The sequence below is a fragment of the Pocillopora verrucosa genome, chromosome 10 (assembly GCF_036669915.1).
Source record: "Pocillopora verrucosa isolate sample1 chromosome 10, ASM3666991v2, whole genome shotgun sequence".
NCBI lineage: Eukaryota > Metazoa > Cnidaria > Anthozoa > Scleractinia > Pocilloporidae > Pocillopora > Pocillopora verrucosa.
The window spans coordinates 20,732,941-20,755,718 of NC_089321.1; the positions used below are offsets into that span (position 1 = coordinate 20,732,941).

Genomic DNA, 22,778 nt, shown 5'->3' on the forward strand with positions numbered 1-22,778 from the left:
GTATTGGAAATTATAATTTGAAGGGGCTAGCTCAAGAACCTCACAGTTCTTCTATCCTCAAAGCTCCAATAGTGACTGAACTATGCCTCGTTGACGAATCCCTCCACAATTTATAATTCAGTTGCACGCTATCAGTGTCAAAGGGGAACTAGCTGTGATTATTTGAATAATTTGTATAAACCATTTGTGTGGTTGACACTTTCCAATATGGTCATACTATGTACTTCAATGATCGCTTGTTCAATGTGAGTGAATCGTAGAAAGGAAGCCCGAAAATAAACCTTTACAGAACCATATATGTTGTCAGAAGCGGGATTATCTGTTTACAACGACAACGAGTCAAAGCTTCCCCACAAATTCCTTTATCGGAGAAATTGGATTCCAAACAACCCGAATAGTGAAAGAAGAGGTTCGAATGGTTCAAAAGCTATCGCATCACAGCGGGCCTCGACGAGATTCTGAAAAGCTTTCATCTCTCAGAAAGGTCACTAACCTACGACAGAATGAAATCACGTTTCGAAACACAACTGTGGGCCCTACGAATATTATTTTGAACGAGCACGATTTGTAACAAATGATTGTAAGATGGTGGAAATAATTCTCTTATGATAGCAAATGAATTGTCACCTCTAAGGTCGCTAAATGTCGTACGAGAGTACATGAGTCGGTTTGGTGGCCTGGCCTAAGTAAACAGATTGAAGATATGATTACAACCTGCCCAACCTGCTGCACACATCGAAAAGACCATGCCGAGCCCATGATACCTACAGCCTTGCACGAAAGACCCTGGCAAAAGGTTGCTACAGACTTATTCGACCACAATGGCAAGACCTACATCATTGCTGTGGATTACTACTCAAGATTCTTTGAAGTGGCACCCCTCAATGGTACCACCAGCTACATTTTCAAAATTTGCAGACGAAAGGCGTTTTACTCAAGTCAAGAGCAGCCCTTTCTATCCGCAGAGCAACAGAGAGGTGAAGAGAGAAGTTCAGACTGCCAAAAAATTAGTTAAGAAGTCAGAAGATCCATAGGTAAAATTTCCGCACAGCCCCATACTATTGTAAAACAAATCTATTTTCCCAATGGCAATGAATTGTTTTTGTCGTTGTTTTCTCTATCCAAGAACTAAATGCATAGTGTAGTGTGGGGCTGTACGGAAATTTTACCGATCCATATCTAGCTCTCTTGTCATACAGATCGACAGCACTGGAGAATGAATATGCCCTTACATAAGTACTCATGAGAAGGAGAATACGCTCCACACTTCCAATGCCAACAGACAAGCTGATTTCCCAAGCTGCCGAACTTTAAAGAGTTGCAGGAGAACACAAGTATAAGCTTCAACAACCTGAGAACTACAACAAACGTCATCGAGCGTCAGTCCTCCTTGACTTGAACATGGGCGACAAAATTAGAAGAAAAGGCAAGAATGTTGTTATTATGTATATTATGATTTGACCGTTGTTATTTGAATTTAATATATTTCACAGGAATTGTTAATTTGATTTATGATTGGTCCAGGTGTTTCTTTTCCTTTTTTTATTCAAACTTTTTTTTTAAATTAGCGTATATATATATTTGTTTTTCTCTCTGTGTTGTAACCGTCTTTTTCGTGTGAGCAGAATAAAAGAAGCAAAAGATTGTTTTCAATGGTGTAAAATTATTAAAGGAAACCCCTGAAGTGGTTATTCGCAGATCACAGTAACCAAGATCATTCGTCGACAAGAATTAGAAATCCTTTTGAGGAGAAACAGGCGCGACCTCTTCCAAGTTCAAGAGCGAACGTGGAAGGAACTTCGAACACTTAAATAGAAGGAATCAGTCCCGCTCACAAGAACGCACAAACATCAAACTTAGCGAGCCCTCCGTCCACAGTCATCAAAACACTTTCAGGCATAATGTTAAAATTTCCGCACAGCCCCATACTACATTATGCATTCAGTTCTTGGATAGAGAAAACAATGACAAAAACAATACATTGCCATTGGGAAAACAGATTTGGTTTACAATAGTTTGGGGCTGTGCGGAAATTTTACCGACAGAATTATTAAACCACCAACTCGACTGGCTTGTGAACTTCCGAACACTCTGTCTGAACATGAATAGACATTAAATGACGGTTTTGTTTCTTTATTTTCGTTAACCAGACAGTGACATTCTAAAAGGTCTTAGGACACTTAGAACACTTCACATAGTATCAGAGTACTATCTTGTTTGTAGAAAGGGGGATGCGTGGTCGACACTTCCCAATGTGGTCATGCTATGTGCTTCAATGATCGCTTGTGAAATGTTACTGAATCGGTAGAAAGGAAGCCCGAGAATAAACCGTTACAAAACCTTACACTACTGATGAGTGGTCTCTTGGATTCCGCAAAATGATACCAAGTAGCAGTGACCTGAATGTTAAACACAAACTTGCATTGTTAGCAACTCACATACTTCTTCTGAGCAGTCGACTGTTCGTCATCTGTAATATCACCGTCGACCAGCTACAACTGGTGGATTATTGGCGTGTTTATGTTTCATTCTTGTGCCGTGGTAATAGCGACTGTTATTCAGAATAGAGACAAAGTGATACCTCCAATGTTTTCTTTATGTTATTGTTTATGGGAATTCTCTGTCTAAGCAATGATTATTAAAGAGAAAAAGGGGGCTTTATCAGCGAGAGGCACCAAGACTCTTCTTTCGATTTCTCCTTTAATTTTTCTTCTCCATCATTTAGACAACTTGACAACTTTCTGCCACCATTGCTACCACGGAACTTAATCACTCTAACACACCTCCTTAAATATTCTATTAATGAACATGTTACGAATTAAGTTAAGGGGCTTACAGCCTTTGCGAGACTGGAAGCTTTTATTTTCTGTCTCAAGGAATGGTGCTCTGCAGATGAAATCGACCCGGTAAGCTCCGAAGAAACTGAATATGCATGCACTCTATCACATTGACTTTGCTGTGCTCTTTGAGGCAGTCCTTGAGTGCGCTCCACAATTTATAATTCAGTTGTTCGCCATCAGTGTTCAGGAGGAACCAGCTGCAATCATGCAAATCATTTCTCTACCTATCTCTTTCCTCAATCAGGCATGAGCCTTTACAACCACCGATAAAAGGTCTCTTGCCGTGCACGAAATAATACTAAGTAGCGGTTACCTGAGTGTTAAACACCAACTAGCTTTGTATGGACTCACTTAACTTTGAGCATTCGACTGTTCGACATCTGTTATTTTACCGTCGGCTACAAGTGGTGGGTTGTTGGGGTGTTAATGTTTCATTCTTGTGCGGTAGTAATAGCGACTTTTAATCAGAACAGAGACAAAGTTGACTGTGATGCGTCCACGGTTTCCTTAACAATATTGTGTATGGGCATTCACTTTCTAAGAGATGACTTTGTAGAATTATCGATGGGTGTAGAAGTAATTGGTTTAACCATGAGTATATTTTTCTTACATTTTTCCTTTCACCCCAACACTTGGCACTCCTTACCTGTCACTGTGTGTGTTTGTGTGTTCAGTGTTTTCTGCCCCACAATGATAATTTATTTACTTCGTTGGCAAAGCAAAAACCAGCCAGCGATTTACCAGCCACGATCAGCGCTGTTGTGAATACGTGTGAGGTTAAGTATTATAAAAGTTCAATATAATCTAGTCATTCGTTTCAGATTTAGTCCGTAGTTACTATATTCGAATTTGACGTCCGAAATTAAGTTTAAGCTATTAGGATGAGTTTCGAAGTTGTGACTATCTTGTTTAACTTTCACCACTGGACGTGCGTAGGTGGACTACTGTCCTTGGTCATAACCCTCACGAAAGTTTAGTCTTGTTTTGGCTTACGCAGTTAAAGAGGAGGGTCCAAATTAGATTTTTCCAATCCCGTATCCCGCTGCTATTTTTCATTCCTTCCGCCATCCCGCTGCAGTGAACATTTTCATCCTGATCTCGCCTGGTTAAACCCAAAGGTGTCGCGATCTGCAGCTAGATTGTTCATTATTGCAACCCAACATACTTGCATGGCGGAGGACTTGGTAACACATGATAAGATTTAGAACCAGAGTTTCCACTTATTTTCGTTTATTAGCAAAAACTGTTAGATGTGATGAATACTTTCAAATTTTTAACTCGAAATGTAGAAGGAATTAAAAAAATACCACAAGCCGCGAGTGACATATGGATATTATATATTAGCTTGCAAATACTTATTAAAAGACTCGATTTTAGCTTGGAGTAAGTGATTTAGAAGTTTGATACTTTCAACGAGTTTGGGTTTATGAATTTAAGACTTTGACAGATGTTGATCTTGAATTTGACTCTCTCATTCTAAGAAAGATGTTGATTTGCATTTAGAGCAGCACTTCAAAGTGTCTAGTTTTTCCGCAGTATTTAATTTGCATAGAAAGCTGCGTACAAGTTGATAGTTTGTAAAGCAAGAGTTACAGTGAAAGTTATCCACATTTAACATGAAAACAAATCCACTCTTTGAGTACTGAGAATGTCTCAAGATCATGGCGTTCCAAACTCTGTAAATGGGAATAACTGAAGGTTACTGATCTGAATCGTTAAATTAACATACAATCTAAAATTGCATATCGCTACAGAGGTAGCCCAATGTTTATGGCCCGAAAAAGAACTAGAAGTTGTCTAATGACGCTAAATGGTAGTGTTAAAGAATATTTGTGTCACATTCAAAGCAGAAAAGTTGCCCCATTCCAGATATTCATGGCTAATTGACATGCAACCAATAATTAATGGTTCAAATCCGCTCTGACCGGTTCACCAACCGTGAACAAGAGTGATATGAACGCTAAGCCAGATTTAAAGCTATAAATCGGTATAATTAGTGCTTCTTTTAAATCTAGACTTTTTTTATTATCAAAAATAAGCGCAAAAACAGCGAGGATTTCGATAAACACCCATCAGATAGAGATACTTCATTTGTAACATTTATTGTAGATGAAATGAAATAAACACGTAACCTAGTAACAAGCAACAATACTGGACGAATAAAATAGAGTACTATGTACAAAATAGAAAACTCGATTATTGCTTCGAGTGAGCGGTTTAGAAGTCTGACACTTTCTAAGAATATTCATTTATGATTTCAAGATTTTAGCTGATATTGATCAAAATTTTTGACACTCTCTTCCTAACAAAGATGTTGATTTGCATTTAAGTAGTCCCGACTGCTAAATTACATTCTTTGTATCGCCATTATTTTTCCCAACACGAATGTCATCTTTAAAAGAACGTGTATTCCAAAAATTTCGACCAAGAAAACCGAGAGGTTTCAAGTTATGACCTTTGAAGGTTGCGTTCTCAGAGCAGTTTTCGCGGGTAAAAATACGAGCACGATAACCCAAAGTTATTTATCCGAACCTTTACGAAACTGCAGTTATTTTAAGAATGTTATTGACTGCACTTGAAGACAACTTAGTCTAACACTCTTTTCTACGAATATTGATGTATGAATTAAGATTTTGACTTGTTATGATCTATTTTTTCCCTCTCTCGTTGTACGAAGTTGATTTGCATTTAACCGAAACTTCAAGGTGAGTAACTTCACGCAGTATTTGACACTGAATTAAAGCTGTGTGCAAGTTTAGTTTTGTAAAATCAAGATTAAGAACAAAATTATCTATATCTAAAACAAACTGGACACTTCTTGAGTATTGAAAATTTAACTAAGTTATCTTGTTTCATTGATCTGTAAACGGGAATAACTACAGTTGACTAATTTGAATGGTTAAGAATAATAACGAAACCACAGTTATCTTAAGAATGTTGTTTACTACACTTGAATAACTCATTTTAAAAACAACTTAGTCAGAAACTTTCTTAAAAAATTCGCTCATGAATTTAAGATTTTAATTCATGGTGTAGATCTTTTCCTTGTCTCGTATTACGACTCATGCCAACCGGTAGTGAATTTAAGAGCGTGTATTGCAGGGTTCGTCATCAGTCAGTCGACCAGAGTTACTCAGACATTAAGTAACAGTCGCTCGCATTCAATAAATCAGTAAGAGTCAGAGTGGTTACAGAGTGATTTTCCTGTAACTAGAATTGTATTAGAGAAAAAATATTAAGAAGACCGTAAGAGGACAAGTCGAGGGTCCTTGATGCCTTTTCTAGGCGAGGTAGACTCTGCATCTAGTTTTCTTCCAAAACACGCGACAACTAAGACACTATTGTATCATTGAAATTTTTGAGACGCAGAAATTTGAATTTTTCTATTGAACACTCCAGCTGTGCAAGATTGCGTCACAAAGAATATTCGGAGAACCAATTAGTTCTAAATTAGTACAGACGTGGAAATCAGACTAGCCAAAGGAAACTTTGCAGTTTTTCAGTCGAAGCTGAGCGCAAAAGCCTCTGATTATGTGCTAGTGCAGAAAGTCTATTTCATTAACTGAGCCTGTGTCAATACAAGCCGACTTACTACGCGACCAAATGTAAAGTCTGTCGATATGGAAGTGGAAGATCTTGTGTGGTACAGTCCTTTCGTGTTCTTTGGTGGAGCTATTTTAAGTTTTGCTGATCCCATCACCGACATACTCACAGTGGTGGAATTCTACCGCTCGGATCACAAGACATGGTTTGGTGTGGGACTTACTTTTGTTGTATTGCCATGCTTTGCGTTTCCAGTATTGTTCATCCTGTTTCGTGCCCAATCAACTGCTTCACCCTCTAGTTGGGTAAAAACTGCTCTTTGTGCAATGCATCCATTTTCAGCAGCCTTCGTGAGACTAGAGGCTTTTATTTTCTGTCTCAAGAAATGCTGGTCTGGAGATAATATCGACCCGGACAGCTCTGAACAAGCTGAAGATGTATTCACTCACATTAGGTTTGCTGTGCTCTTTGAGGCAGTCCTTGAGTCCGCCCCACAATCTATAATTCAGTTGTACGCCATCACTGTTCAAGAGGAACCAGCTGCAATGATCCAAATCATTTCTCTACCTATTTCTTTCCTCACTCTGGCATGGGCCTTCACAGCCACTGATAAGTGGTCTCTTGACGAGCACATAATAATAACATCAAGTTGCGATGACCTGAATGTTAAACACCAACTAGCATTGTATGTGACTCATTTACTTCTCCTGAGCAGTCGACTGTCCGCTATCTGTTTTTTCACTGTCAGCTACAAGTGGTGGGTTATTTGCGTGTTGACGTTTCATTGGAGTGCGGTAGTAATAGCGACTTTTATTCAGTATAGAGACGAAGTTGAATGTCAAACGTCTGGTGTCTTGATTCCGTTGTTTATGGGCATTAACTGTTTAAGAGATGACTTTGTAGAATTTTCGATTGGTAAAAATGCAATTGGTCTAACTATGAGCGTGTATTTCTCACATATTTTGTTTGTATTAGAAAACTTCTTTATGATCCTATTGTTTTATTTCAATTATCACCTCAACGCTTGGTACTTTTTACCAGTCACGGTGTGTGTTTGTGTGTTCAGTGCTGTTGGCTCCACAATGAGAATTTACTTACTTCGTTGGCTTAGGAAGAGACCTGTTGGCGGTTGAGCAGCCTCAACAGCAACGTGATGTGAATATATGTGGTGTGAAGTATTATGTTAGTTCAGTATAATCGAGTCATTCGCTTATATTTTGTCTGTAGCTATTATTTGAATTTGAAGTCGGAACTTTAGGTTTAAGCTATCAAGATGAGTTTCGAAATTGCGACTATCTTGTTTAACTTCCATCACTGAACGTGCGTAGTTGGACAACTGGCCTTGGTCATGACCCTCACCAAAGTTGCAGGCATATTTAGCCGGCTAAAAAACTTCCTCGATGTGTTTATGGTCTTATAAGTGAGAAAAAATCACCACCTAAGGAAGGACCAACAGAATTGTTACATAGATGATATTTTTTAACTAATCGCACAACAACAGAGGTCATATCTTAAAGATACAACAGACTTCAGCAACTTCATAGCAAAATGCTCATATTTTGGCTTACATGGTCAAAGACTTATTCTTTTGTAGAAGATTATGCGTTATGTTTTTAGTGCGTTGTTTTTCATTTTGTGAGATGCTAATATGAAAGAGCTTAGATTAGTGTTCTCACAACAAATGTTAAATCTTCCAAGGTCAGTTGACAAGCATGCTCGCTCAGAATCGAGAGTCCTTGGTGCCTTTGGTAAAACCGTTAGATTGCTCGTTATTGCAACCCAATATACTTGCATTTAATTAAAAAATTTAGACCAAGAAAACCGAAAGACTCCAAGTAACGAGATTATCTTGCTTCACTGATCTGTAAATGGTAATAACTAAAGGTTATCAAACTGAATCGTTGAGAATAATAACAAAAGCATAGTTATTTTAAGAAAGTTATTAACTGTCTTTGAATAAATATATCTTAATAGATGTTTTGGTGTATAGTATCGCTGGGTATTTTTACGAGTCAAAATACAAACAACCACAGGTGGCCCAAACTCCAGCTGTGAGATGATTATCTTGCGAAATGATTCATGGCGTAATTATAGGAGGTTGTGTGGGAATATTTACCACTGCTCTTAGGAATAAAATCAAATTCTCGATAAAAAACCTCATCTTACTTCCACAGTGCATTGCTTGTTGTCTGACCGCTTACTACGTTGAAGAGAACCCATTTTAGCGAGTTGTCCATTTCTAGGTTTACTACATAAAAGAAGCTTATTGGTTTAAAATTTAAGACTCTGATTGATGCGGCACATTTCATCCATCTCTCGACGCATGCCTATACATCTCTCCAAGACTGCGTCACAAAGAACATCCGGCAATCATTTACTTTCTTCTAAAATTAATACAGACGTGCAGCACACCTCCTTCCGTGACCTTAAGAGTGAGATCAGATTAGCCAAAGGAAACTTTGCAGTTTTTCAGTCGAAGCTGACTTACTAAGCTGACTTACTAAGCGAGCTAACGACAAGTTATTTGAGAGATTCGACAGTCAACTAAGCGGGTCCTTAGATAGAGTTAATGACATGATCAGCACAATACAGAGTATCAGCGAAACGTCTCTGGCAGAGTGTCTTTCCTATGCCGCATGTGCACTGTCCGTCATTAACCTCGTTGTGTTTTGTGTTACTTTCCGCTGTGTCTTCAGGATGTTTCGTCATCAACCTAAACATAAGCTGTCTAAGAAAATCGAAGTACCTCACTACGAAAAACATGCAACCAATAATTAATTGGTAACAAATAATGATATTTACAATGACAATAATAATAATAACCATAGAAATAGCAATGATAACTTAAAGGAGCTGGCTCAAGAATTTCACTGTTCCTGTATCCTCAAAGCACCTGCTTCTTTTGATTTTGCCTGTTAATTACGAATGATTTTCTTATTTCATAACAATTCCGTTTTTGCAAAAACAAAACGTTTTAGGATATTCAGTCATTCCGTGTTTAAAGATATTCTGCAATTTCCCCATTTCGCCATTCTTCCCTTCTATCATATTGTCAAATAATAGGAAAAGGAGGAGAAGTCTGGAAACGAAACTTTTTGCCGCTGAGTCTAACGTTTGAATCACGTGATAAATAATTCGTACACGAAACTGATGCCTGGAAGATCGATTTCGCCTAGTTGTCATTAGCAAATTTCCAAATCGGAGATGGTCTATCTTTCTCGGGTGTCACGGGGTAATTAATTTTCTTAGAGTGTTTGAGATATGCGTTTTTCCCACAATCCCTTTTACAAGAAGACAGACTACGAACTAAAAAGCAACAGTCTCATTGTATTACTTCAACAAAAAGGTTGGACGGTACACGGCTGTTGGGCAAATTTTCCCTTTGTTTTCATTTTCTCACTTACTTGTCATTGTGTACTTTTTTTTTTTGCTCTTTGGTATTTTGTTAATTACGCTACTTTGCTTTTTATTTCGTTCTGCGGTGGCCTTTAGGTAGTTTGTCTGTGTTGTAATTATATTTTTTTCGCTCTTGTAGGAATTTACTTTTTTTTTAACATTATAGTAAAATATTTCCTGGGGCATCGTGTTGTGTTTTTTCCGAATTGGCTCTTGCCTGTTCAATGGCTGTGCCTCGAACAAGAAAAAAATAAGTTTACGTCCAGCCTCAGCCCATTAATTCAACATTCAGTTGGCATTAGTCGAGAGGGAAGAGAATAAAAAGCAAGAATCTGTAAATGGGAATAACTGAAGGTTGCTGCTCCGAATCGTTTAACATACAGTCTAACACTGCATGTGGCTACTGATATAGCTCAATTTTTGTAGTATCGAAGAGAACTGGAAGTTGTCTAAAGACGATAGATGGTAGTGTTGAAGAATATTTGTCTCACATTCTACGCATAAAACCTGCCGCATCGCAAAAATACACATATTGATGAGTGGCCTGTTGCACAAGAGAAAGATAATCCAAGAATATAGTTTCTACTTGACACGCAACCAATAATTAAATGATAACAAATAATCATATTAATAAAGACATAATAATGATAACAATAATAATAGAGGTAATGATAATTTACAGGGGCTAGATCAAGAACCTTACTAATCCTCTTTCTTTAAAACTCCAATAATAATTAAACAATGATTCTTTTAATTTCGCCTTTTAATTATAAATTATTTTCTTTTTTCTTTTTTTTCTAAAGCTGTGTTAAAGTTGATATTTTGTAAAATCAGAATTATAATAAAAGTTATCCAAATAGTCACTCAAAAAACTGAGGGGTACTTATGCTTTATCAACTGAAGTTTTATTTGCAAACAAACAGATTTAAAATGTTTTTCTTTCCTTAATATCTGTTTGCTGATCTGCTATTTGAATACTGCTACAACACAATTCAATCAAATCAGGAAGAAGACAAGTGCCCCAAAAAATAGAAAGGGATTCAAATCAAACTTTGCATGCGGCTCTCGCCTTGTGCGGCGAACTTAAAGCTACTATTGGTCGGTTTCTTGCCTTAGTTTTTCAACAAAGTTAGTTTGGCCGGCGCAGAAATGGAGTGATTCATAATATCTGTGGGCTTTTTTTTTTTTTATCTCCTTTATATTTGGCTGGATTTTGTCACATTTGACGATCTAACTGTGTCAATTACACGGAAAGAAGCTGATGTTACTAAGACTGCCTAATGTATAAGTCTGTCTTTTCAATAATTTAAATTTCGGGGGAATTACAATCACAAGAACGTTCACAGCTCATCTGAAAGTTTCAGTTTACACCCTTAAAAGAAAAGACAATTCTGGTGTCGCTCGAGCTTGTTAAAATCCCCCTAGATGTTACCTCTTAACAGCAGACAAGCATTGGATATCACAAGTTCTTGTCAAGTGCAATGACTACAGATTTCACTCCAGTCCTCCATGAACGTAAGCTAAAGGTCAACTTGAAACCCTAATGAAGAATTATCAAAACACCAACTCACCTCTCGTTGTTTAGTTTGTGTTTCTGTCTTTAATTGTATTTTTTAGGGCGGTCTAATGTGGGTTGGGGAAAAAAGTTAAAACTATTGTGGCTAGGATTGTTGCTTGTTCAGTATTGTAATCACACCTCACATCCCTTCGTATACTGCAAGAATTTGATTTGTTCAAACGAGAGGGTCAGATCGGAAGGGGGAGAGGCAAGGGGGAGGGGGTACTATTGTACGCCTTTTTTCAGCGAAAGTGTCAGCCTTGTATCAGTTGACTGTTAAATTTTTCCTTCAGAAATAAATAAGAAGAAAACTCAAAAACTACAATTGCCTAAATCGTTATGAATCGACTTAAAAGCCACAGCGGAGACACGGAGGTGCAGGAGTGAGGAAATGTAAAGAGGCGGACATTTTGTTTCCTAAATAAAACTGTTTTCCTTATTTAGCTACTTCGATTTCAACTGTTATGAAGAAACTCAAATTATTTCAACCAGCCTCAATCAATGCAGTGCACCGAGCGCGCGCGACATGAATTCGAAGCAATCATTCTCATGGTAACATGACATCACAATGAACGAAACAGAAATCCTTGGAGTTCGTCTGAGAGATTTTGTGAGAAGCAGCAATGGCTTCTGTTTTCATACTGTTCCGTCGGCAAAAAGCAATAGCAGATAATTTTTTGATCACAGCATCTGCTTCACTATTGAAAATTGAATTACGCAAGAAAAGGTGGTAAGGGACACGATAAAGTATTTTCTTTCTCTCTTTTCTATAAAAAGTTTAGTCTTCGAAGCTGCTTGTCTCACTAGAGTCAACCTTTTTTTTCACTATTCTGACTAGAAAATGATCAAAAGTTAAACTGTGACGAAGCATACAATTTCGAAAACAATATTAATTTCACTTTGAGAAAAAAATTTGCGTTTTTAGAATTTGGTGGAGTTCGATTTCACTGTTGAATACTAGACTAGAGCAACAGAAACGAAGGGTCATTCCCCAAACTGAATATTATTGCAAGACTCGGTGAAAAACAAGTACTAAGCTAATTCTTATTTTTCACGGCAGTGCTGCGAGAGAAGGTTTTTGATAACGGTCAATAGTTGACAGCGAGGGGGAGGGAGGGTAAGTTTTACTAGTTACCAGTCTTGATAGAAAGACGTCATGGCGGCCGCCTTGAACATACGACGCACTCCTTTGCCTTCTGTCGTATTCCAAAATGACAAAAGATGTATGTGCATTTCGGCTCTTGAATTGTAAAACTTCATGTAATCGCTTCTACAAAAAAGGAATCCGCACTTAACAGAAGTATGGTAGATTATGGGAACTCTTTTACGTTATGCTGATATTCGTGTTTTGTTCACCAATTAGGTATCCCCACAAGCTTGCAGTTTTTTGGAAAGAACGAAAAGCGAAATACAGCACAAAGGTAGTCAGTGTAGACTTTGGATCGCTGTTCTTTCTCCCTTAGCTCATTAAACTTTATTGATTTTTTTAATCGTCAGTTTGAGTTAAAGAAATATTTCTTCCAATTACTTTTGCTCTCAGCCTGTAGCATGGTTTGGAGCTGTTGAAAACGGATCTCGTGGTGTTCATTTTTGGCCTGAGCCTTATCCAGTAGACAGCAAAATTACTCTACTCAAGGTAAGTTTTAAACAAAGGCAATATGAGGTACAAATTTGGGGACAGATTTCCAAAAGACTTTCTTTTTTCGTAATTGTCTCATTTATCCAAGATCTCTATACATAATAAAGTATGGGGCAGTGCGGAAATCTTGGCCAACTCTGTTGAAACCATAGTTTTTGTAAACACGTTACACCCACTCCCTGAAGGCTTTCTTGCTTTTTTCTTAGGCTTGCTCCTTCCTCCTATTCAGTGTGCGTTACATTTTAAGAAATTTTGAAATGAAAGCAGTCCATCTTTTGTTGATAAGATTTTTAAAGCTACAAGGTTTTATCGCTTAGCCTCTTGTGTTGGATTTACTATGTAATTTCATGTTGAGTAATGGATGTTAAATCTATTAATTTTCATTGTAAACGTTTAAAGCACAACAGCTGAACCGAAAAAAAGGACAGCCTCATCATAAACAAAGTTCTAAATGCTAGTGCTTAGCTATTGTTCTGCTCATTTTATCTTTTGTTTTGCCACACCTTCATTTCCATTGCTCTCATGGTTTGCTTAAGGTCCCTAATATTGTTGTTTTCAAGTTTTTTTCTTTACTTAAAACAATATTTAACTGTAATTTATAGAACCCAGAGGATGAAATGACAGAATATCAAGAAAAGCAGTGGAATATTTTCATCTGTAGTGTAAGCTTTTCCCTTTTCAATTTAACACGAGTGTGTAGTTGCTCTTTGCCTTTGATATTACACTCACTCCACACAGTTTGGAGTAAATCTGAACACTGTTCATCTTATTTCTTTGAAATCATTAGGTGTCCCCTAGTGGTCGTCACCAGCTTCTGGCCACTGGCTGTATTGATATTAGCAATTACATCACAGAGAAGCCTGGAAAATTGGATGTTACAGTCACCCTTAAGCCAGCAATCAAGAAAGTTGTGTCTGGTGAAATTAAATTTGAATTATCATGGGTTATGCAGGAAGATGACAGAGTCATTCAGTGAGTATTCCTCAGTAATTTCCGTAGCTAGTTCCTGTAATGATGATCTAGCTTATGTGTGGCATTTAAAAGTCAACTACTCTTTCATAATGTTATATTTTAGATCAATGAACTTGATCAATAAATTTCAAAATGAGATATCATTTTTGCTGCATGAACAAAAGGGTTGACTACAATCTGAATTTTATTTTGTCAATGGTTTTTATTCATTCAATAATTCTTTGTTTTTGCTAAAAGTAATTGTACTGTGAAATTCCATGAACCCTTTAGCTGTTGAATATGCTTGATATTTGTATTACCTTTACAGTCCCACAGATGAAGAAATATGGGAAGAGATAATGCAGGAAGTCAGAGAGGAACAAGCAAGAAGAAAAGCTGAGGGAAAGACATCAAAGTATAAATCTTTGAAAAAAAGAAGGAGCAGGAAATGTGGCTGCTCAAGTCATGCAGACATTGCTGCTGAAGAAGACAAAAAGAAAGTTGAAAACAATGAAGTTGGCTGCCCAATTGGGACAAACATTGCTGCTTAGGAAGATATAAGAAATAATGAACAGCAAGATGGCATCTTCCCAAATGACAAACCTCAGGTGGATTCCTCATCCGGCAGCAATACCAAAGTGAGGTCAGGAAAAGTCAGGAGGCAGTCTTCACGTCATCATGCTCCTCTTAGCCCTATTCCACCCCAACCACACCCATCTGCTAACCAGGGGATGCCATCAGAGAGTGAAGAGAAAAAAGCGGTGCAGAGTAAAAGGAACCTTCATAAAACTGTCAGGTTTCAAATTGATGAACAGCCTGAGGTATTACATCCTGTTGGAGATGATGAAGAAGCACTGGACTCCTTTTCTGTGTTGTCCTCAGAAAGTGTCTACAGGGAAACAGTTTTCATTGAGAAAGATGAAGTAGCAACAAAAGAGAAGTGCATTGCCAAGAGAGATGAAAATTCATGTAAGTTCTGTTTTGTTTTTCAGCCTCCCATGCCAAAGGGACAGGGGATAAATTTGTTCATTTTTTCCTGTTTAATCTGATTTATTTTCAATCAAACAATTATACTGAGACTCCTTAAAACCCTGAGTTATATGGGCTGAGTAAAAATCATAACTTTACTTTGTTTTATTCTGAATTATAATTATTTTTATTGACAAGTGATGGTAACTTTTTTGTTCAGCCTCAAGTGTTTGCCAGCTTCACCCAAAGTTGGCCAGTTATGTTGAAGAGGAACTGAAGCTTGTTCAAGATGAATTATTGTCTTCAGAAGAAGTCTGTTCAAAAGTAAAACTTGAAATGCAGAAAGCTATGTCATCAGGTTGGTGATCCATTTAGAACTGAGGCAATCATTGTTAATATGATGAAGCGAAATGCCTTGGAATTTCAAATAATACAATTCATATGTTGCATTCCCATGTTGAGTCATTTTAGAGCATGCATTCCTTCATGAAAAAATAAGTTAGAGTTCTTTCCTCCACTTATGCGCTATAATCCTTTTACTCCAGGATTTTATTAGTGATTCCCCTTACTGTGTGCAGTACAATTCTTATGGTGTTAGATCAGAGAATTTGGTATTGAATGGACTAATAATCTCCTGCTTATACTGTTTTAGTATTGTAAGGAGAAATTCTGTCTTGATCACTCACAGACCAAAAATAAAGGTAATCCCTTAACTAGAGATACTGCAAGTTTTGTAATAAGCCATGCTTAACTTACACAGCTTATACAATGTATTTGTTTACTTTTTGTCTGTAGGCCACAAAGAAGAGTTTGAAAGCTTAAACCAAGGCTGGCTTATATTGGATAGCTTCCATTCCAAAGTGATGAAAAGAAAAGAAGATCTTCTTGCCCTGTAAGTAATAAAGACTTATTTTTGAGATGAAATAAATTTTACCATTATGACTTAAAATGTGGTCGTACATTGTATGATCCAAAATGATCCAAAAACTCTGCATAAGTGCCTATATATGTTTACCTACTGTCTTTGATATGGGATAATTGATCTATCCTTCATATATTGCGTGGCGTGAAATTGCACCTAATACAAGCACCAATGCGACTAAATTTTTCACTTTGGCGACCAAATCCTGAAAATTGGTCGCCAAACTGGCAACTAGAATACTTCATCATAACCTAGAGATAATTAGAGTAATAACTAGAGTAAATTAAAAAGATTTGCAAAGATAAATCTGCGGCAAACTTCCTTGTTAAGTTTGTTGCAAAAGGCAGCACATGCATCTTGATCGATGACTAGATGCCACCTTGGATTTAGGTGAGCTTGAGGTTTGTATATCATCCATTCTAGTGTCCACTTTGTAGCAGGTTAAATTAAGGATCTTTTTCCTAGCTTAATTTTGGAGGGTCTATCTAGAATGCTGACAATGTAAAAAAAAATGTAAAAAGAATGTAAAAAAAGTTTTGTTTGTCTTTAAAAATGGCGACCAACTTTTTTTGAATTGGCTATCACTTTGAAAAATTTAGGAGCCAAGTGGCTATCAGAAAAAAAAATTAATTTCACGCCCTATATTGCCTAATTAGTTCCTCTGGATATATTTTCATTATTGTTGGTAATAAAAAATGTGAGCAATGGAAGGAAAATGTTTGATTTACTGATCAAGCAGTTCCATTATTTGTCCTAATTTTTTCTTTTGGTTTTTTCACAAACTGTAGTGGTTCTGCTTAACCAAAGGTTGTATTTAGCTTCAAGTAGATTTGCTTTAATTTCTGTTTTCTTTTTGCCAATGTAGTCACAAAGGAGAAAACATTGAAAATTGTCTTAACTTGCTGTGTTCAGATTTGAGACGCCTTTCAGAAGTGGAAGGTAACTATTCAGTTGTTTCTTCTCCTTTTCCTCAGTTAAGTGTTCTTGGGACTGGTCTAGTGAGCCTTGATTCTTAACCCTTTACACTTCAACATCATTCTGTGTATATATACTCCAAACTGTTCTCTTTACATTTCCTAAGGTGCTGACAAGGTGAATTTTTAACAACCTTGAGTTTCTTTAGATAGTGATCAATTCCTTTATCCTTGTCACATTTTTAAGGAGAAATTAGATGCCAATCTCTTTGGGGTCAAAGGCATCAGCTAATATGTAGAGGAAGGAAACAAGATTTGTATTTTTAATCATAGGGTGGAGGAAAACATATCAGAACAGAGCTCAAGAAAAAAGAGTTACTGGACTCATTGATGCAATTTGCCAGCAGAGCCTTGATGCCTAAATAATGGTAAGAAACAGTAATCTTAACTGAGATGAAATGCTAGGCTCTTATAACACTTCCTATGATAGCAATCAATATTCTATCTTAATCAGTTGAAATTCAAGGCTTATAGCTAATTTAATTTTTAGTGTTTTTGTTTACTACAATCTAGCAATAAAACATACTGTCTATAATTCTGTCATATGAAGTGATGCAGATGTTCTTCTATTGGTTTATTTTCTCTTTTTTTGCATTTCAGGCTGAATGAAAATCCATCCACTACATTTGAATGTTGGCTATTTGTGTTCTGGATTCTTAAAAAAAATTGCAGCAAGAATTGCCCAAAAACATGCTGCTGTCCTCTTCAAACAAATTCTTCTCTCATAAGTTCATTTATAAAAGTATTTTAAGTATGATTTTACTCAAAATGATATATGATATTGAGTGCTCTACATTCAGAAAGAAAAATTTTTGTGATGAAACATTTCCTCTCTCCATTGTAAATAATTATTTGTAAATAGTCCAAAATATGTTTTTAAACAGGTCATCATTTGTCATATTCTTGTTTCAATTTTTTAATAGGATTTTAATTTTAAAGAATTAATTTCTTCCTGCAGTTTTTATGAAGCCACTGTTAAAATAGCAGTACATTCCAAGTCTTTTTCTTTAATTACTTTGAATAATGTACTCTAAGTAAGGTTGATAAGACATATACATATCTCCTGTCTTAATTGTAAACAATATTTTGTAACTAGTTCGCAATATGTTTTGTGAAAAGTTTATCATCTGTACAATCTTTTGATACATACAATTTCAAAAACACTTTTTTCCTGCAATACTTATGAAGGCATTGTTAAAGTAACACATACATTCCAAATTCTTTATCTTATTTTTGAAAGATCTACTTCAAATAGCAAGTGTCAACAGTCATTCTAAGTGGTCACATGTGCACATTTTGATTTATCAGTGAATCAATATCAGTGCTGATGTGGGAGAACACATAATAACAGAGACTGAGAGACAATCTATGTAACGTCGATATATATTCAGATCTTAACCTCACAGAAATAATGACATAATTGGTTCAACTTGACCTTTCAAATCTGTGACATGTCAGTCCTTCTTAATAAGTTAAGCTTGAAATTCTTTCTTGGTGTGGTTGAAGTCTTTTTTGGCAATCAAACATAGTGTTTTCTTTGTTGCTTAACATTTAATATGTAAGACTCTTGTGCAGAAATTGGTATTGAGGTCATTATGCAGTGGCTCCAAAGTGAAAAAAAAAAGTGAAAAGTTTGTGCTCCTAAATTCCTGTTGTTATTGGATGGTTTCCTGTATTTGTAATACTCTGGTATTGACATTACTATTGAGATCATTTTGCAGTGGCTTCAAAGTATGAAAAAAAAACCTGTAATTATTTGTTGGTTACTTATCATATCATTTTTCATTGTTCTTTTATGAATGTTGGTTTTGAGATAATTATGCAGTGGCTTCAAAGTATGAAAAGAAAAACCTGTTAGTTAAGTATGAATAAACTTTATTCTTATAAAGTATGTGATGATCATTGTTGTGTTCATGAGGCCATTTCAATTAAGTGTCGAAATTAAAGTGATCCTTAATTGCGACAGTTCTACCCCTCTACCCTCTGTGATTAGTCCAGAAAACTTGCCCCAAATGCAACACTAAGACTAATTGCTGCTCACTTTTTCCCGCTCTTTGATCAGTTTGCTTAGCTTCTTTAATAGTTCTAATTGGCTCCTTTTACAGTTGCACAGAGATCGAGGCTATTTGTGCCACATAGCCAGTCAGCCAGCCAGCCAGCCCACGAGTCCGCCGGTCCAAAATGGCGCCCAATGCCCGAAATCGCATGGCATCACGATCTTTCCCCTTTGGACTGGTCCTTAAAACCCTTGAGAGTGATTCGCGTAAAACGACACGAACGCAATCATAATTAAAGTAATTAAAGTAATTAATAATAATAATAATAATAATATTTTATGTTATTGTTTTTTTAGAGGGCACGGTAACGAATCTTGCAATCTGATTGGTTCTTTACCCGGTCAGTATTTTCCTTTATTGTTTTTTTAGAGGGCACGGTAACGAATCCTGCAATCTAATTGGTTCTTTACCCGGTCAGTATTTTCCTATCTCTGCCCACGGGCCACGGTAACGCTTTCGCGAGTCGCCGAGTACATCCCAACTTTCGTTGTCATTTTTTCATAAATATACCTCGTTTTCCGGCTGGTATTTTTAAGCAAACACATCGGTCACTACCTCAAGCCGATAAATAACTTATGAATCCTCTCTTTTCTCTCTATCAAATCGCTTTGGTTGACAGAAAAATATTGGTTTCAGAATGAATTTGAATAAACAATAGCGTCATTACGTTGGTTGACAAGCGGCCTAAAAACCGTCTGCAATTAATTTTAATCGTTCACAAAAAGTACCCAGAAAGTTGAAACGTGAAGTATTTGGTTACAGTTAAACTGAACGATGGAACTTTCATTCATTTAATATCTGAATTTTCTCGAGCAATTTGTTCGTAGTGAAAGAGCGAGCGAAGTTTTAATTTAAGTTCTACAACAAATATACGCTCCCGGTGAGTCTTTCCAATTCCGTTCAATTTAGACATTTGTACCGTAAATTGCACAACAGAAATTGAAGGAATTTTTTGAGAAAAGGCCGCATTAAATTCCCTTGTGTCTCGTTGGAGTGTGCCGTTCGAATTTAGCTTTTGTGAAGGAAAGACCAGAGTCACACACGCCATTGCAGCAAACAAACGAGCAAACTCTCACAACTTCAAAGTAAAAAAATTGAATTTACTCACAATTACTTTCCTCGCCGTTTACTTAATGAACAGAGGTAAATCTTCGTACATGAATGAATGGTCGATGAGAGTGAATAATACTTTCCGTTAGATCATTGACTGATTTTGAAGAAAACATTGTCGTGACAGTCCTTGCCAAACTAGTTCTGATGTTTTTCAAATGTTCCTACGCTTTTTTTTTTCTTACGCGCTCTCTAATTGACAGGTGTCAGATTGTGACAGATACTTGTAAAAATAATGTTTCAAAGTTTGTTTGGAAGCCTTTTAAATCACCTTTATCGTTACGGAAATGAAAATGTTTCGCTGAGGCAACTCTCTTTAATTTGCATCACCTCTATTTTAACTACCATTTACTCACTCAAAAATTGTTCAGTTTATGGAAGATCTTTCCGTATTTACAGCCCTAAATCATTCGGGTTCTTTCGGAAAGAATTTCGTCAAGTTTAAAAACAATAAATATGTTATTTACCGGCTAAGGGTCGGTCCATATGGTGAAAAACTGTGACCTCGGTCTTGAAAATGCTGCCCTCGGCCTACGGCCTCGGGCAGTATTTTCAAGACCTCGGTCACAGTTTTTCACCATACGGACCTCCCAGCCGGCAAATAACATATATTTATGTAATAGTCTGTTAGGACGGTGGATGAACGCGCGTCATAGCTGAAACTATCATCAACTATCATGACCTTTTGAACGGGGCTTAAGTCTTCTAGATTCTAATTTTCACGGCTTGGTAGTGGATATACCGCCTTCAATTTCCTCAATGTTTGAAAATAATTCTACCGCTGCCCCTGGGTGGCTTCAGTTTATTCTGCTGTCATATTTTGGAAAATGAGTATTTAACCATTTAAATAATGGTTATACAATGTTATTTGGTCCCTTTGGCGCTCGTCCGGACATCAAAGCTAACATCCCTTCTTGCTGTAGAAAAAATGGATGTTTCTAGGTTCCAAAGTTGCAAACTGAGAAATGCATGTGATTCACTTTTAAATATCAGAACTCCGGCAAGATTTCGAGGTGTTTCCTCATTTATTCATCTCGGTATGTTTAACAACGTACTTTAGCGTCGTATCCTGGACAAAGCCAGTTTAAGAGGTTTGTATCGAAGCATGTTGACCGAACGACTGAGTTGACTGAACGCTCGCTGTTCTTTACCGATAAAGAGGCTAGACTCCAAAGTTAGTAAATAAAAATGTAAGTAACTTATCAAATTAAATACATTTGGCTTTAAATAAAGCCATAAAGCCTTGCAAAAGTCTTTCGACAATCTTGAATAAAAGCAAGTGAAGTTTTGGTAAAATAAAGTTCAAGAAAACTTAGACAAGTGTCCACGTCAACCCTAGTGTGAAGGTCTCTAAACACGTTTGGCTAATTGATCAGATCACGTACGTCACGCATGAACATGTGAAAGCTTACCATGGGAGGACGGGTGGGGAAAATTCCAAATACGGAACACCCAAAACTCACACTTCTGTGCCTGGTTTTCGGTTATTTTGGCAATTATAACTTTATAGTTACCTTGTAACAAAGAATAAAGTAAAATTGAAAAAGTGAAGTGGTATTTTAGGGACGAGTTTTCAAATACAAAAAGAAGGAAAAAAGAAGGAATTTGTTATATCCTTGCCTATTGAACTAGATTCACTTCGCTGTCAATTTTAATGCTGGTTTTTAGAGGAAAATCAAGCGGACAGCAAAACGTTTTATATATTTATCTTCGTTCCTTTGTCGCCAGTTAGTAAGCTGCAAGCAGTTTATTTATTTTTGAGACGTCTCAGAGTTTTGAGGTGATTTTCTGCTTGTATATCTAAAATTCGCTGTACGCATCCTCATCGCGCATCGAGAATTGCGCGTGCACATCACTTTAGAACAAGCACGGCTTTTTCTTCACAGAGGAAGCTTGATATAAACTAGCATGTCTACTTATTATTTACTTTTAATCAAGTCATACCTTTCGTTTCTATGAAAAATCAAAAGAACCATTTACAGTGACGCGGTACACTGGGAATGAAACCAACAAGCTATCGTCGTGGCTACATGACATCACAATGGATAAATAGAATATTTTTATTCCTCTGAAACGCATGTGATCGCTTTGAACACAAGGAAGCAATCATGAGCTTTTTGAAGAAAATGCGAAGAAAAGGTCGAAGTAAAATCCATCAAGAATTACCCTTGAGAGCTTCGGTTCCTTCTCCTGTGGAATGTGCCAAAGATAATTGGTAAGTGGAGAAAAAGAAGAAAAGTCATTGGAAAAGATCACCGATTAATAAATGCGTTATAGATTTAAGTGAAAGTTTTTACCATTTTACCGAAATGATAGGGCAACCGTTACGAATGAAAACACGCCGGAAAAAAAAAATAATCTAACGGTGTGTTTTTAAGTCTGGGAAAAAACTAAATAACTCCAAACAATTTACAACTTAACCAGTTCTTCTTGGTTTTAGAGATCCGTGCTAAATCTCAGTTTTAAAATCACGGGGATATAAAAGTAATTGAGATTCAGAAAAATGAAACTGCTAATCTCTGATAGACTGATGTGAAGATTTCAGGAACCCAAAGTTTCGAAACTCCATTTACGAAATATGAACAAAAATATTCATCACTTATCAAGGAAGGCCTAGATATAAAGCAAGTTCATAAAAAATAAGGCAAAGTACAAGATCTTGCTCTTTTAGAGTATTTAGGGAACATTGTTTGATTACTTGAATTCACTGTACAGTTGGGATTATCTTGCAGTTTCTTGGACAAGAAAGATACCGTCAAGGAAGAAAGTACAGAGTTGGCCATTTATGTGGAGACAGAGATTAAGGTTGTCGAACGCGA

The 22,778-nt window shown here is 36.7% G+C and overlaps 3 protein-coding genes and 1 pseudogene across 3 annotated transcripts; all 4 read left to right on the forward strand.

Annotated features, from left to right (window-relative positions):
- Positions 1-703: 703 nt before the first annotated feature.
- On the forward strand, positions 704-3,605 carry LOC131774832 (uncharacterized; annotated as a pseudogene).
- A 2,394-nt stretch (positions 3,606-5,999) lies between these two features.
- LOC131774835 (XK-related protein 7-like) lies at positions 6,000-8,289 on the forward strand. The gene has a single exon (XM_059090914.2). It carries the CDS (start codon positions 6,461-6,463, stop codon positions 7,514-7,516), a length of 1,056 nt encoding a protein of 351 aa, XP_058946897.1. The 5' UTR covers positions 6,000-6,460; the 3' UTR covers positions 7,517-8,289.
- A 4,198-nt stretch (positions 8,290-12,487) lies between these two features.
- On the forward strand, positions 12,488-14,483 carry LOC136284010 (EH domain-binding protein 1-like). Its single transcript, XM_066173712.1, has 6 exons — positions 12,488-12,560; positions 12,701-12,758; positions 12,878-12,973; positions 13,579-13,638; positions 13,764-13,948; positions 14,256-14,483. Coding segments are annotated over exons 1-6 (624 nt in total). The 5' UTR covers positions 12,488-12,558; the 3' UTR covers positions 14,479-14,483.
- On the forward strand, positions 14,483-17,549 carry LOC131774834 (EH domain-binding protein 1-like). Its single transcript, XM_066173711.1, has 6 exons — positions 14,483-14,896; positions 15,117-15,254; positions 15,692-15,788; positions 16,684-16,757; positions 17,066-17,160; positions 17,393-17,549. The coding sequence occupies exons 1-5, from the start codon at positions 14,659-14,661 to the stop codon at positions 17,152-17,154; spliced, it is 636 nt and encodes a 211-aa protein (XP_066029808.1). The 5' UTR covers positions 14,483-14,658; the 3' UTR covers positions 17,155-17,160; positions 17,393-17,549.
- The last annotated feature ends 5,229 nt before the right edge of the window (positions 17,550-22,778 follow it).

What these genes read in the sequence shown, in the direction of transcription:
- LOC136284010 (XM_066173712.1), top strand. An exon ending in AAGCGAAATACAGCACAAAG is followed by an intron (nt 12,759 to 12,877) that starts GTAGTCAGTGTA and finishes TTTTGCTCTCAG; the next exon opens with CCTGTAGCATGGTTTGGAGC. An exon ending in GAAGATGACAGAGTCATTCA is followed by an intron (nt 13,949 to 14,255) that starts GTGAGTATTCCT and finishes TTACCTTTACAG; the next exon opens with TCCCACAGATGAAGAAATAT.
- LOC131774835 (XM_059090914.2), top strand. Translation starts at nt 6,461, where the DNA reads ATGGAAGTGGAAGATCTTGTGTGGTACAGTCCTTTCGTGTTCTTTGGT.
- LOC131774834 (XM_066173711.1), top strand. Translation starts at nt 14,659, where the DNA reads ATGCCATCAGAGAGTGAAGAGAAAAAAGCGGTGCAGAGTAAAAGGAAC. An exon ending in CAAGAGAGATGAAAATTCAT is followed by an intron (nt 14,897 to 15,116) that starts GTAAGTTCTGTT and finishes TTTTTTGTTCAG; the next exon opens with CCTCAAGTGTTTGCCAGCTT. An exon ending in ACGCCTTTCAGAAGTGGAAG is followed by an intron (nt 16,758 to 17,065) that starts GTAACTATTCAG and finishes TTTTAATCATAG; the next exon opens with GGTGGAGGAAAACATATCAG.